This window comes from Fusarium oxysporum, chromosome 5, assembly GCF_000149955.1.
Source record: "Fusarium oxysporum f. sp. lycopersici 4287 chromosome 5, whole genome shotgun sequence".
Taxonomy (NCBI): Eukaryota; Fungi; Ascomycota; class Sordariomycetes; order Hypocreales; family Nectriaceae; genus Fusarium; species Fusarium oxysporum.
In genome coordinates this window covers 4,696,051-4,708,454 of record NC_030990.1, presented here as the reverse complement: position 1 = coordinate 4,708,454, position 12,404 = coordinate 4,696,051, and the positions used below count along the sequence as shown (strand labels likewise).

Genomic DNA, 12,404 nt, shown 5'->3' with positions numbered 1-12,404 from the left:
CCTACTCAGTCTTTTCAGAGCCACGAGGTCACAGCCAGTCGCATGTATGCCCTGGAGGGTGCTGTATACGTCCTCGTAACCAACCAGCCACTATCCGCCGAAGGCGCCAAGCTAAACAGTGAGGGTCAGGGGAACGCAGACAAGGACGGTTTCATGCTCGCTGGAGGCGGTGGTGCCGCAGCTGTCTTTGGTCCGGATGGCCGACAGCTGACTGAGCCTACTGACCCCTTGTTTGATGGCCTGATTTACTGCGACATTGATCTGGACAAGATTGACTACGCAAAGACCTTGACTGACTGTGTGGGTCACTACTCACGACCTGACCTGCTACGGCTGGTTGTTGATGATCAACCCAAGAACTATGTCGTTCGCGTATCTGATGGACCGACGAATACTCCTTATCACACAGGTACAAGTGGCGAGACGCTGCTTTCTGCTCATGAGACGTTGGATAAACTTATTGCTAAGAAAGCAAAGAAGGAGGCGACAAGCTGATGGAATGGATGTTGGGATGCTTAGCAGTTGGGAAAGACAAATGGAGAGACAAACGGAGCTTCTATGGGAATTAAACATGAATCTTTGAGTCTTGGATTATATGCAAGGTCAATATTAATGACCAATTATGAGAATACAGATAATACCTGTAATCAATTTAATTGGTAAACTGATTAAGCATATCTGTTTCGGTCACGTTGCCCAATCTCAAGCTCTCTTCCATCAGACCAAGCTCAACGCCAATGGGAACAGAGCAATGCTGAACTCTCCAGTCATCCTCTGGCTTATGCGCAAGAATTAGAGTAGCAGTCGCATCAGCCATCAAACAGTTCTTGTCCATAACAACGAACGCGTGAGGGTAGGTAGGCAGGTCTTTTGCATGATATAAAAGCACTATGCAATTAAACAGAACAAACTCAATTATACTCCGTATTTCAAACCAGTTGCAACCCTAACATCCTCTACCCAATTGCCCTGACATATAGTACTTGTATAAAATGGCTAAACCCATGGTCCCCGTCTACTCATCTTGGCAAACAAAACTGCAGCACCAGTTAGAATCTCTTATCACTCAATGAGTAAAAGGCGCAAATCAAGTACTTACTCCTCTTGTTGTATTCCACTTCTTCTAGTGCCTTTACAGCACCATTCATTGCATCGTTTGCTGCAATGATATGGCCCCTGATTGCCTCCTTGTTTTTATAGGCGAATGGAAACTGTTGGAGATAATTCAACCGCTGCTCGGCAGCGCTGATTTTTGGCGCCGCGTTAGTCTTCGGACTGTTTATGTTTTCCCCGATCAAGGTCGTACTTACTCAACCGCAGCCCTGACCCATTTCTCTTGCAACGCATATACTTCCATCAGATCTTCCTCCGGTGCGAGGCTGTATTTGTTGTGGTATTGGGCCATTCTCTGATGAACAGCAGTCCTGCACTGATCTCTATAATTGCTTGCTTCCTTGTATGCTTCATAGAGTAAAAGCATGGACGGTGAGTTCAATGCCTGCTTATACTCATCAGGGTCGATTTTCTTCTGCCTATGAGAAAGCCTCTTCCTTAGGTCGAGCAAATATTCGATACGTTCACCCATGTCCTCGATTCAGAATCGGAGAGACATCAAGCTATCAACGAGTTTTTGTTCAGAGTCAACAGACAATATAGAAGGTTCGTACTGAACATTGACTTGTGGCCTGGCGCTACTCCGAATGGAGCTGCTTCCAGGGCGACTTGACGAAGGTCGCTGAGCTACCAAGTGGCTGGGAAGACATGAGATTTCTTGACTCGCATGCCCTGAACTGTAGCTCTGTGCTGGCTATAGCTAGTTAGATGGCTGGAAACTCGGCTTTGAGATTATAGGACTTACCCTAGGTGCCTCAACCAGCTCTACTGGTCGCCTATCAACGACTGGGCCTCTACCGTTGATGCATCGGCTCGAGAAGTATCCTTTGGCATTGCACGAGGAACACATAGTATAGAGAATGATAAAAGAAAATGAGGTGAAAAATGGGGTAAACAGAACTCGAAACTGAGAGTGTTATCTCTGGAAGTTGACACACGGATGGCAAATTGAGATTTTGAGACAGGCGGAAGAGGATGATCGTGGATAGAATTGGACAATAGCAATGAAATGCGTGAAAGTGTATGGATGATGAAACCTGTGTTTTGTGGCATTGAGGAGAAGTTGGGAGTTCTCTTATACCATTCATCGAGCTCAAGTTTCGACAGTACTTAGCACCCATCGACTACCAACACTCAATGCTACTGGCAAGTTGGCCGAACACCAGGCCGACACAGATGGTCCGAAGTGTTTCAGGCATTTCCAAGTTGTACCAAAGACAATCCTGAAATAGCCAAGAATGAGGCTGTTTGTGCATGATTTAAACACAAGAACCAACATACCGTTACCCTCAGCGCGATGTGTGCTGAATTTGCGGTTGAAGAGACCGTTGTTGAGCATTGGCGCCTAGACGCGAGCTTCTGCACTGGCCAATCCCGCAACCGCTCGGACAATCAAGGGCCATATTTTCCGGGATAGCATGTTGGCCCATAGTGATAAACAAAGCCTTCTTTCTCAACGTCTTCTATGGTGACGAGGCGCGTAACCTGGGCCCGAAGGCGCTTCATTTGATTGGTCGATGTGACTCGCCCCGCTCTAGCCGCGCGGTATCTCGAACGTTTATGATGTGACCATCTTTTATCTTGAACAACTTCCAACATCTACTTCCTTTTCTCAACTGAGAACCAACAGCCTTTACTAAAAATAAATCATCTGGGCGAAACCACGGCTAGACTGGAGCCCAAGGAAGAGGTACGCGGCCCATCAGAACAGAACAAGTTGGCATAATGTTTACTGATGTTTCCCAACCTCGCAGGGCGTCTTCTCATTTTCGTCCTGCTCTTTGAATGAGGTCCTGTAAAATGCAGAGATTAAAAGGCTACTGAAAAAACAAACGCACAAACAAGGACCATGAGGTGCCTACTCAGATGCCCTCGACAACGCCTCCTGCCTCAACAGGTTCCAAAGACTGTCTGCCTTTCCAGGCTCGAGGGACTGCCCTTTGAGATCCGCAACAGTATACTACTTGCAGTAGATGCCATCGCAGATTTGTCGGCTTTGGTCCATGCATCTCCCACTTTTCATCAACAGTATCGACTTGACCGAGCGTTCTGGCTATGGCATTGTCTACATCTTGAACTGGGCCAGATTTATGCTGATGCATACATGGCCGAACAATGCAATATGCCTGAATTTCGCTTGAGACGGAATCGGGAAAAGATTCTGCTGTCCATTGAGGACTACAAATCACACCGTTTCGAAGTCACTGATATAGCTACGAAACCGCCAGATGAACATGAGATCCTGAGCATGGCAATTTTTTACTCCTCGGTCATCCGCCCCCTGATGAAGCACTATGTTGCTTGGGCTCGTTCGAACCTTGAAGGCTTGACCTCACCCAACGAAATTAGCAAAACAGAAGAGCGGCGCATCACGCGTGGTTTATACCGCTTCCAAATCTTCTGTAACCTTTTCGGTCCGCCCAAGGGCTATGATAGCTATTCTACTGACAGGGTTCTTGGAGAGGAAGAAAGACTGAGGTTCTTTCTTGACCAATATACAGCATGGGAGGTCGAAGAAATTTTGTGCATAAACACCTTCATTCACGCCAAGTACCGCATTGTATTTGAGCAGGTTCAATGGGACTTGCATCCGGATAATCCATCCTTCGACAAAGTACGAACTGGTCCGCATACTCCACCTGGCGCATTCCGTCTCTTATTCGAAGATTGTGAGTTTAGCAACTCTTTCCCTGGAAGTACGCTACTAATTCATATAGCACCCTCGGAGTCTCACATAAATGGCATAATCTCACGGGGGCTATCAGTCTTATCCACCGCTCTCAAGACTCAGAATCATTCCAAGCTAGTAGAATTGGTCTCAAGCGAAATTGTCTTAGTAGTGGTGGACATTCTATTCGCAAGCACAAACCCTTTTCATCAAGAAACAAGGCGCGAGAACCATCACTCTGACAGGGATCAAGCTCAGGACGACCGTGAGAAGATGGTCTTCAGCGGCGACAGTGATGACTCGCCTCCATTGGCATGGGTTATCTTTTGGAAAGAAGCATACAGCAACCTCTTTGGCGATTTTATACCACGGCCCTTACGTCAGTGGGGTTATGTTATGTGGGACAGCGATCGGTTAGCTAACGCTGATGCTGTTGCCATACTTAACCAAGCGTGGAAAGCCATGTATACGAGGCCCAATCACGATGAGGAGCCGGAGGACCCGAGGGACGAAATGTTGGCTTATCACTGATGGGTAGTACAATAGAAAGTGGCCATGATTCTTCTGGTCAAACATCGAGGAACTGTAATTAGTAGGCTAGGAAAAGAGGTATAAATTGCAACTATTTACATTGACTTCAGTCGCAGAAAGTGGAATTCAGATCATAGGAAGTAAATTTATTAGTGTAGACAAGGTCAGGAACATCACGCAGCCCAGATTTGTGTTTCCTCAGCGCCAAGTCCTATGGCGTACTACTACGCCAATTTTGCCATTATCTGAGCCTGTAGACTAACACCCTTCCAGATTGGGAATGGCATTAGGTCCCGAACCAAATGCAACTAGCTTTTCACCGCAGTTGGCTGGTGGAGCCAGTGCAACCTGCTTGTTGTCGAGATCGAAGGCAAGATAGGCAGCTTCCAAGAAAGGTTCTGTTCAGTGTATCAGCACATGTTCTAAAATCCTAACACAAAACAGCGTCAACTTACGTCCAAGGACTAGCTGTCCTTTCCAGGTAGTCAAAACACCAACCCAACAAGTCTTGCCCTTATCACCTGACTGCGTGGTAATGATCTTGTTGTAAGGGATCTTGATCGTGACATCGCCGAATTGGAAGTCCCAACTACCAGGCATGTTACGCTTCTCGCAAGGCACGAAATAGGCGTCATGTCCGTCGTTGACCGCGCCGAGAGTCTTGTAAAGAGGATCGACAAAGGAATGGCGGAATCGGAGGTACTGATTCGAGCTGTCGAGGAGGAAGACCGAGTCGTTCTTGTGAACTTCGTAGCTTGTCACTTCACTAGCGTGGTTCTTTCCTTTGGGGACAGTCTGGCGGAGGCCTGTGAGAACAATTGAAGGTCTAAATATTCAAGGTTAGATCACCTTCTTCTCGAAAGGTAGACTTGAGTACTTGCCCAAATGTGCCAAGCTCATCCTTCACCAGCGGCCTTTTCACAAGTTTGCCCTTGAATTTACCCGTGTCAATGCCACCAAGAATAATTGAAGCTGTTATCCGACAGAGCGTTAGTGGAATAGTCTGTTCGCACAACAGAAGGACTTGCCTGGCTTGGAGCCGTGCTCGTGTAGGTCAACACTGTAAGTACGGCTGGCAATCTTTTTGTTGGCAACGAGGTTATCCAAGAACGAGCTGTATATCTTCCCCGGCGCATATCCATGTTCCACATTGGGGCCAAGTGCAAGCCCACCAATTCCGGAGAACTCATCCTTGTAAGGGTTGAAAAGACCAAAGACTTGCTTAGGAATGCTGACGCCGGCAATGTTAAATGTGTCCTTGTGAAAATCAAGATCAAAGGTCTGGTTACTTGGCGGATATGTCGTTGGATCGCCATAGGAGACTGCAGTATGGCCCAGAATTGGGGACGAGGTCTTGGATTTGTTGAGTTGGTAGTATCCATCATTGCAGCCATCACATTCCGCAAAGGTCTTGTCGGAAATAAACCCTAGAATTGTCAGTGAAAAGAATATTGGTTGTTGACTAGAAGCTCATACATGTTGTCGATTTGGCTATGTCCAAATTCAGCTTCATTTTCTGGGAGGGAGTGCCAGCTGCAACTTCAGCAATCCATGAATGATAGTCATCTGAATTATCTTCACTCAGAGGCAGAACATGCAGTCCAGGAGGCGATGGGTTCGGTTTCCTTGCGTGGCTTCCGGGAATTGCAACAACGCCTTGTGCAGCATCCAGCACCAGGATGGGTAGCGCTACCAGCCAGTACTGGTGGACCATCTTGAGGTAGTTTGGGAGGGGGGAGAGACACCAGAATGAGGTAGGACAACAGATGTGAAATGTGAAAGTTACAGCAGAAAATATGCTCTCCTGATATATAATTGTTTAGAGTATATACTTTATACTATTATTAAAATTCTCGTATTTTTAAGATGTATATAGGTTCCAGAAGCTTAAATCCCCTTCTTGAAGCTTAACAGCACATCGGATAAATCGGCGTCGGCATATCCAGTTGTAATTTTAATAACAAGGGTTTATAAAGGGCCATGCACTGGCATCTGTTAAACGGCAAAGGCTACTTGAGCACCGCGTTTCCCGAAAACGAGCTGCATTCCTAAGATAAGAGGGACTATATAATTAATTAAATCAATTAGGATTAGTATCTTACAGATCTAGAAAATACAGCAGGTTCCATAACTAGAGACAATTAAGATATCACCTTCTAGTTTAACAGCATCCTCCCAATAGCGCCTTGTGGGCAAACTTTAAACAAAATGTCATTCAGTAAAGGTATACGGATACCGCTCCAACTCAGGAAATTCGGTAGTCCCTGTGGGTATACGCTAGGCAGAGCCACTTCACTTGCAGACTCGGTACTTCAAAGCCCCGTGTTTATTGCCTGAAGAAATAAGGTTTCCGGTTTTCTCCAAGCGAGACTCCTTTTTCTCACGGCATCGCTCTTTGTAGTTAGGTCCAGTTCTTACTTTACTCCACTCCTCTCTCAGAATCATACGATGGCCATAGAACGCTCCAGCCGCTTTGCGACCTATCCCGCTGTATTGTACATTCATTGTACACAGAGAGCTCCTCCTGTCCAACATCATCCCCCAAGCAGTCGAACAAGGGATACTCGCTTAGAAGCTTCCCTAAAAAGCTCCTCTGATAATTATAGGCCTGAACTGTGACAAGAAAAACTTGTTAGAATTTTACCTTGTAAGGTTTTTCTAAACCAGTCCAAGATAGTTGGTTATCCGAACAGTATGGTTACTGTCAAAGGCTCAACCAATATGCATGATACAACACAGCCGACACGTGGAATTTATCCAAGGCAAGCATGAACTTGTGGGGTTGCCTGTCAAACTGACAGTTGGCCCTCTCTTATCTGGGCTAAAATGTTCTTTACCGACAAACTGGAGCCAGGTCACATGTCGCTTCACATGTCAATAAAAAGACAGCCTCTCTCGAAACCCCCCGCCAACGGATTCCACGTACTCTTCTCTTCTGTATTTTTCTTCCTGGCACTGTAACCCCTGATGCTTTTGTTTCCCCACTAATACAGGTTCATTTTCGTAAGCTCCAGCCTTCAACCCGCCCCGTCCTCTTCACTGCTAAGTATCTGCCAGCCCGATACACAGTTAAAAGCCTTACTCGACGCCTTCCCTACGTTACAAGCCGCAATGAAACTTACACGCGCTATATCCCTGACCAATTTCTTCGTGGCCAGTTCTGCCCTGGGATTCCAGGTTTTCGTATTATATCCGTGGCGCAAAGAGTTAGACGCGGAATTCGATAAGCTGAAGAAGGAGCACTTAAAGGTTCTGAATGCAGCGGGAAACAGTTTGAGCGAGCAGCAACAAAAGGCCATGGCCGACGAATTGATTGAGCTGAAGAACAAAAGCTCGAGAAGGTGGTGGTGGCTTTAATTACCCTTTAAATACACGGCGATTGCAGCCTGTCTTCTTTCTCTTTGGTCCATTTGCTCATTCTTATCAGTAGCTTCCAATTCGTCAATCATGCACCAAGTCCCGCAGAAGCAATCAGCGCTGCTAAAGACAAAATCCTGCCAACCAAGGAAAAGCTCATGGCCGCTGCAACAAGTGAAAATTTAACAAGCCTATCTCTTTACGCAAGATACGCTCTCGCTGGCGCTTTCTGTTGTTCTTTCACTCATGCCGTCCTTACTCCCGTTGATGTGTAAGTAACCCACCACTACAAAACATTGCAATGGTGGCCGTGGCATTGGTCTGCCCTACAACGAACGGTATGGTCGCTGACTCTTATCCCATGCACAGGGTTAAAACAAGGATCCAGCTCGACCCACTTACATACAGCAGCAGTCTTTCCAAGAGTGCACGACGTATAGTTTCAGCTGAAGGACCAGGAGCTCTCCTTACGGGGTTAGGTCCGACAATCACCGGCTACTGCCTCCAGGGTGCTTTCAAGTTTGGCGGTTATGAATTTTTCAAGGCTCGTGCAGTAGACTATCTCGGACAATCAACTGCTGCCAATCACCGAAATGCTGTATATCTTGGCTCAGCCGCTGCGGCCGAGTTCCTCGGCGATATCGCACTTTGCCCGTTCGAGTCTGTTCGAATACGACTTGTATCTCAGCCTAGCTATGCCACTGACAGCATAAGCGCCCTCGCTAAGCTAGCAAGAGAAGAGGGTATCGGCGGCCTCTACTCTGGCCTGAGCCCTATCCTACTCAAACAGTACGTGCGTCCAGACCAAATCCGGTCTCTGGGCTCGATATATACCTGGCTGCTAATCTGAACGGCCATCTTAGGATTCCCTATACCATGGCGACATTTCTAGTCTACGAAAAAGCTATCCAGACGGCCTATAGTGTTGTAGATAAGAAAGAACTATCCTCGATGGGAGTTACTGGTATCAACCTTGGGGCTGGGCTTGTCGCTGGATTGGCAGCGGCAGTTGTCTCTCAACCGGCCGATACAATGTTGAGTAGAATCAACAAGGAAAAGGCAGGTAGGGATGAAAGCACAACACGCCGCTTATTCCGCATTGCTTCCGAGCTTGGACTGCGCGGTGCTTACACAGGTATGCAAGCACGCGCAGTTATGGTTAGTGGCATGACGGCAGTGCAGTTCGGCATTTACGGAGACATAAAGAAGGTGCGTCTAAACCCCAATCTCTGACTTCTTTGTGACGGTCTATCGAGACTTCTGCTGACTATGCTCCGTTTCAGCTCTTTGGGGCAGTTGATGGAGTGGAGTTGAGCCAGCGCTATGTTGCCCAAGACTATTCTAAACGTGAGTATGCCTAGAAGTTTCTTTTGTTAAGTGAGGGTAGGAATAAAACTATATAAACAAGGCTCTAGCTATCTAATCTTGATGAGTTAAACGTCGCAGTCTTTCCCTCTTGATAGTTCGCTATATGTTGTTTTATAAATATAAGCCTTACCTATGAACATAAACTCGTTCGCGCTTGTCTAATTTAGAGTAAATGGTATCTGCCCCTTGGCGATAATTACTACACAGTCCTTTAGCCTCGCCTCCTTGGATAATATTGCCAAATACCCTAGTTCTGTTCTCATCAGATACCGTCCCCTTAGGTATCGCATTAAACGGAACCCAATTAATTCCTCTCCTGCTTACGTCTCCCAACTTTTGCCTACAGGCCCCTCGTTGCTGCTCATCGCTTCGAAGATCGAAGGAAACAAATCAGATAAATCCGTGTTTAGTACTTCCTGAGGAACATTGCATAAGTCTGTATACCTCTTAATGGCTATAAACCCACCAAATTTTGCTTGCCGTACTAAGCCGCCGCCTTCTCTATCAGTCACGCCAATATTGCATGCCCCAGAACCCATCACACAGACCTGACAGCAGGTATCCCTCTTCAGCTGGAACGGACCAAGGGACCGAAACGTGCAAGATTCAGTTCTGAGCTTGGAGGTTCTGATGACAAACATTACTGCACTTTGGAGCCGGAGGTCCCATTCACACTTTACATACAGGCTTATGCGGGCATACGCAATAGAAGGTGAGAGATGCTTCACGCCAGGTCATACTTATCTCTTGGAAGTTCGGGACAACGAGAGTATCAGGCGGTGGCGATACGGCAGGGAAGAAGATGTGTTCGCGCCGCCAGGCCAGTTTGAGCCTCCGGAACGAGGTGAAGAGCCGAGCGGACCACCGATTAAACTATGTCCAGTTGAGGCTATCGAGTTTGAGGTCATTGACTAGACACTCAGTCAGATACACAAGTCACATGGGAGATTTTTAATAAAGGGACGACATCTTTGGGAGAAATTGAAGTTTTTGTCTGTAGGGAAACTCTCTATGGTAAAGGTGGCTTAAGGTGCTTATTCCTGGAAAGCCTGCTTTCCTGTATTCACAGAACTCAATACACCTTCAGAAACCAGCTTATTAATCAGGTTGAACAGCACAAAGTCGCATCCTCTCTTAGCAACCATATTAACAGTGACTGGCATGACCTCCTCCTGGAACGTGAGGTTGCTCTGGTAGGTAATCTGCCCAATGGGAACCGTGATATCGACGTCCCCAAAGTAAGATGAAACAGTCGATACCGATTCGGGACCTCGGGGATCGACAGGGGATGCAGCTCCTGATGAGTCATTCAGGCCCTCTTCGCGAAAGGATGGAAGACCACTTGTGCCAATGTCATAGAGCAGGATGGACTCGGAGCAAGAGCTGTTTGTCGAGAAGAGTACTTGTTTGTGCCAAAGAGCTGCATCGCGAGTGCGGTTTTCCATTGCAGACTTGTAGCTACTATCGTCTGCGAATGCATCGCGGAAGAATGAGCGATAAAGCTCATTGATAGAAGGGTTGGAAGTCAGTGGCTCGGCCGTCTCAGTGATCAGGTTGTGGGTCCAGAGAACAGTAAGATCGTCAAGCATGCCCTGTAGTGGTCGATCCACGGTCTTCTCTATGGTCTGCGTCAAGTTGATCTTGTCGACGGTGATACCAACAGCATCTGTCACATCATCCAGAAACTTCTGCAGAATAGCTTCAGCAGCTGGGTTCTGCATCGGTAGATGGTCGACAGGATAGAGAAGACGGTTGGGAAATGTCTGTGCATCAGGAACTGACAACGCAGGTAATCCATTGATCGAGGTGTCTTGATGAAGCGAAGGATCGTACCAGGCCTTTGCGAACTTGGCCCAAGCAACAGGATCGCGTGCAAAGACACCAGCAGTATCCGTGCTGCAAGCATTTGTGATGATGTTGTCCATGACAATCATTCCCTGAGAAGGCCTGTTACCGAAGATGCCAGCAACGGCAGCAGGCTCTCTGATAGACTTGCCGGTGTCGGTACCGATGGCAAAGTCAAGCCAGTCATATGCAGTGATAGAGCAGGCACTTCCAGTAGAGGATGCAGAACATGTCAGGAACCTATCGCCGCGGGGATTGCCAGGATAGAACGCGTCGTTCCAATCCCAAGGGCTCTGAGGTGAGGCGGATTGGGCTGTTCTCTGCTTGCCAACAACTATTCCGCCCTGATCAATTATACGCTGGAGGGCTGGAGCTGTCGTATCGGCTTCTGGGTGAATAGAAGAGTAAGCTAGACTCCTACCCGTGGTCTGTATGCCTTCCAGATCGTAGACATCTTTGACACCAATTCGCTTCCCAGCGAGAGGTCTGTCATCTTCAACACTGTAAAGTCTTGAGGGGACAGGGATAGATGGAGCGCCCCATTCCGAATTGGAATAAGTCAAAGTGCGATAGCCATCTCCCGCTTCATATGTGCCAACCACGAAAGTCCTGTAGGTATCAACATACAAGCGGAAGACTTTGCTAAGGCTGAGACTATCGCCATCTGCAAGGCCAAACATGGGGCATGGAGTCAAGGTAGAATTGCCGCAGAGACTAGGGCCACCCTTTCCTCCGTAGATGACAGTGGCATTGAGGCTATTGAGGTAGCTCACGACTGAGGAATCAAGATCCCCTTCATCGCCCGCACTGACAAGAATAGTTGCGAGGAAAGCCTCCGAGAAAACATCATCTTGCTCCAAAGAGCTTTTGATGACATCTTCAAGCTCATCAGCAGTGGTACTAGCAAGTAGACCAGAGATGTAGGTAACAGGTCCCTGAGCAGGATCCGAGGAGTATGAGACAGAAGAGATAACATCAGAGGTGACTGCGAGATACTGTGAGTCATCAACTGAGAAGATCTGGTCTTGATTATGCAGGAAAAACAAGAAAGATAAAGCGCTCAAAACGGCGAGGGCTGCTACGACCATAAGACAGAGCATTGCAGGCACGTACTTGGAATCCATGATGCTGAGCTTGCTGTGGAATGGCACCATTATCTTTCAGCTGAAAACATTCAGTTTAAATAACTGTTTTCGCCATCACATGAATATTGTTCCTCTTTCTCCTTCCTCCACCATGATAGTATGCCAGCCAATGGGATTCTGTATTCTTTCCTCTTTTCTCTTGGTTAGCTATACCGTACCTCGGCTCACCAAAACATTCACACAACAGAGGGCGTCGAGACTTCCCGTGAGCTCAATGTCTCAAATGTTGCCATTTATCACAAGGTTGTCCGGAGCACATTCAAATAGATAGAGCGGGAAGACATAAGGTCCCACGAATAAGAAAGCGGCAGAGACAATTTAAAGTTTTGAAGCGCTCGTATGAAAGCCTATCATCAAATCATGCTGTTTTGACAGGC

General features: G+C 47.2%; 6 protein-coding genes across 12 annotated transcripts; 3 read left to right on the top strand and 3 right to left on the bottom strand.

Moving 5' to 3' along the window:
* Positions 1 to 42: 42 nt before the first annotated feature.
* On the top strand, positions 43 to 495 carry FOXG_02590 (uncharacterized protein; the record flags this gene model as incomplete). Its single annotated transcript, XM_018380054.1, has 1 exon — positions 43 to 495. One exon carries the CDS (start codon positions 43 to 45, stop codon positions 493 to 495), a length of 453 nt encoding a protein of 150 aa, XP_018236225.1.
* Positions 496 to 862: 367 nt separating this feature from the next.
* On the bottom strand, positions 863 to 2,151 carry FOXG_02589 (uncharacterized protein). Its single transcript, XM_018380053.1, has 4 exons — positions 1,859 to 2,151; positions 1,311 to 1,807; positions 1,100 to 1,245; positions 863 to 1,037 (listed from the first exon to the last, which is right to left on the bottom strand). The coding sequence occupies exons 2-4, from the start codon at positions 1,583 to 1,585 to the stop codon at positions 997 to 999; spliced, it is 462 nt and encodes a 153-aa protein (XP_018236224.1). The 5' UTR covers positions 1,586 to 1,807; positions 1,859 to 2,151; the 3' UTR covers positions 863 to 996.
* Positions 2,152 to 2,705: 554 nt separating this feature from the next.
* On the top strand, positions 2,706 to 4,484 carry FOXG_18350 (uncharacterized protein). Its single transcript, XM_018398423.1, has 3 exons — positions 2,706 to 2,803; positions 2,868 to 3,782; positions 3,831 to 4,484. Exons 2-3 carry the CDS (start codon positions 2,963 to 2,965, stop codon positions 4,310 to 4,312), a joined length of 1,302 nt encoding a protein of 433 aa, XP_018236223.1. The 5' UTR covers positions 2,706 to 2,803; positions 2,868 to 2,962; the 3' UTR covers positions 4,313 to 4,484.
* On the bottom strand, positions 3,898 to 6,143 carry FOXG_02588 (uncharacterized protein). The gene is made up of 5 exons (XM_018380052.1): positions 5,789 to 6,143; positions 5,341 to 5,739; positions 5,194 to 5,284; positions 4,768 to 5,138; positions 3,898 to 4,710 (listed from the first exon to the last, which is right to left on the bottom strand). The coding sequence occupies exons 1-5, from the start codon at positions 6,024 to 6,026 to the stop codon at positions 4,571 to 4,573; spliced, it is 1,239 nt and encodes a 412-aa protein (XP_018236222.1). The 5' UTR covers positions 6,027 to 6,143; the 3' UTR covers positions 3,898 to 4,570.
* Positions 6,144 to 7,085: 942 nt separating this feature from the next.
* On the top strand, positions 7,086 to 9,191 carry FOXG_02587 (uncharacterized protein). Of its 7 annotated transcripts, none has more exons than XM_018380045.1 (6): positions 7,163 to 7,315; positions 7,370 to 7,653; positions 7,740 to 7,940; positions 8,039 to 8,458; positions 8,533 to 8,878; positions 8,953 to 9,172. In XM_018380045.1, the coding sequence occupies exons 2-6, from the start codon at positions 7,424 to 7,426 to the stop codon at positions 9,028 to 9,030; spliced, it is 1,275 nt and encodes a 424-aa protein (XP_018236215.1). In that variant the 5' UTR covers positions 7,163 to 7,315; positions 7,370 to 7,423; the 3' UTR covers positions 9,031 to 9,172. The 7 variants fall into 7 exon arrangements, with proteins under 7 accessions (XP_018236217.1, XP_018236220.1, XP_018236218.1 ...); XM_018380046.1 differs by having other exon boundaries at positions 7,191 to 7,315; positions 7,743 to 7,940; positions 8,953 to 9,180; XM_018380047.1 differs by having other exon boundaries at positions 7,086 to 7,315; positions 7,370 to 7,940; positions 8,953 to 9,191.
* An 880-nt stretch (positions 9,192 to 10,071) lies between these two features.
* FOXG_02586 (uncharacterized protein) lies at positions 10,072 to 12,006 on the bottom strand (the record flags this gene model as incomplete). Its single annotated transcript, XM_018380044.1, has 1 exon — positions 10,072 to 12,006. One exon carries the CDS (start codon positions 12,004 to 12,006, stop codon positions 10,072 to 10,074), a length of 1,935 nt encoding a protein of 644 aa, XP_018236214.1.
* Positions 12,007 to 12,404: the final 398 nt, after the last annotated feature.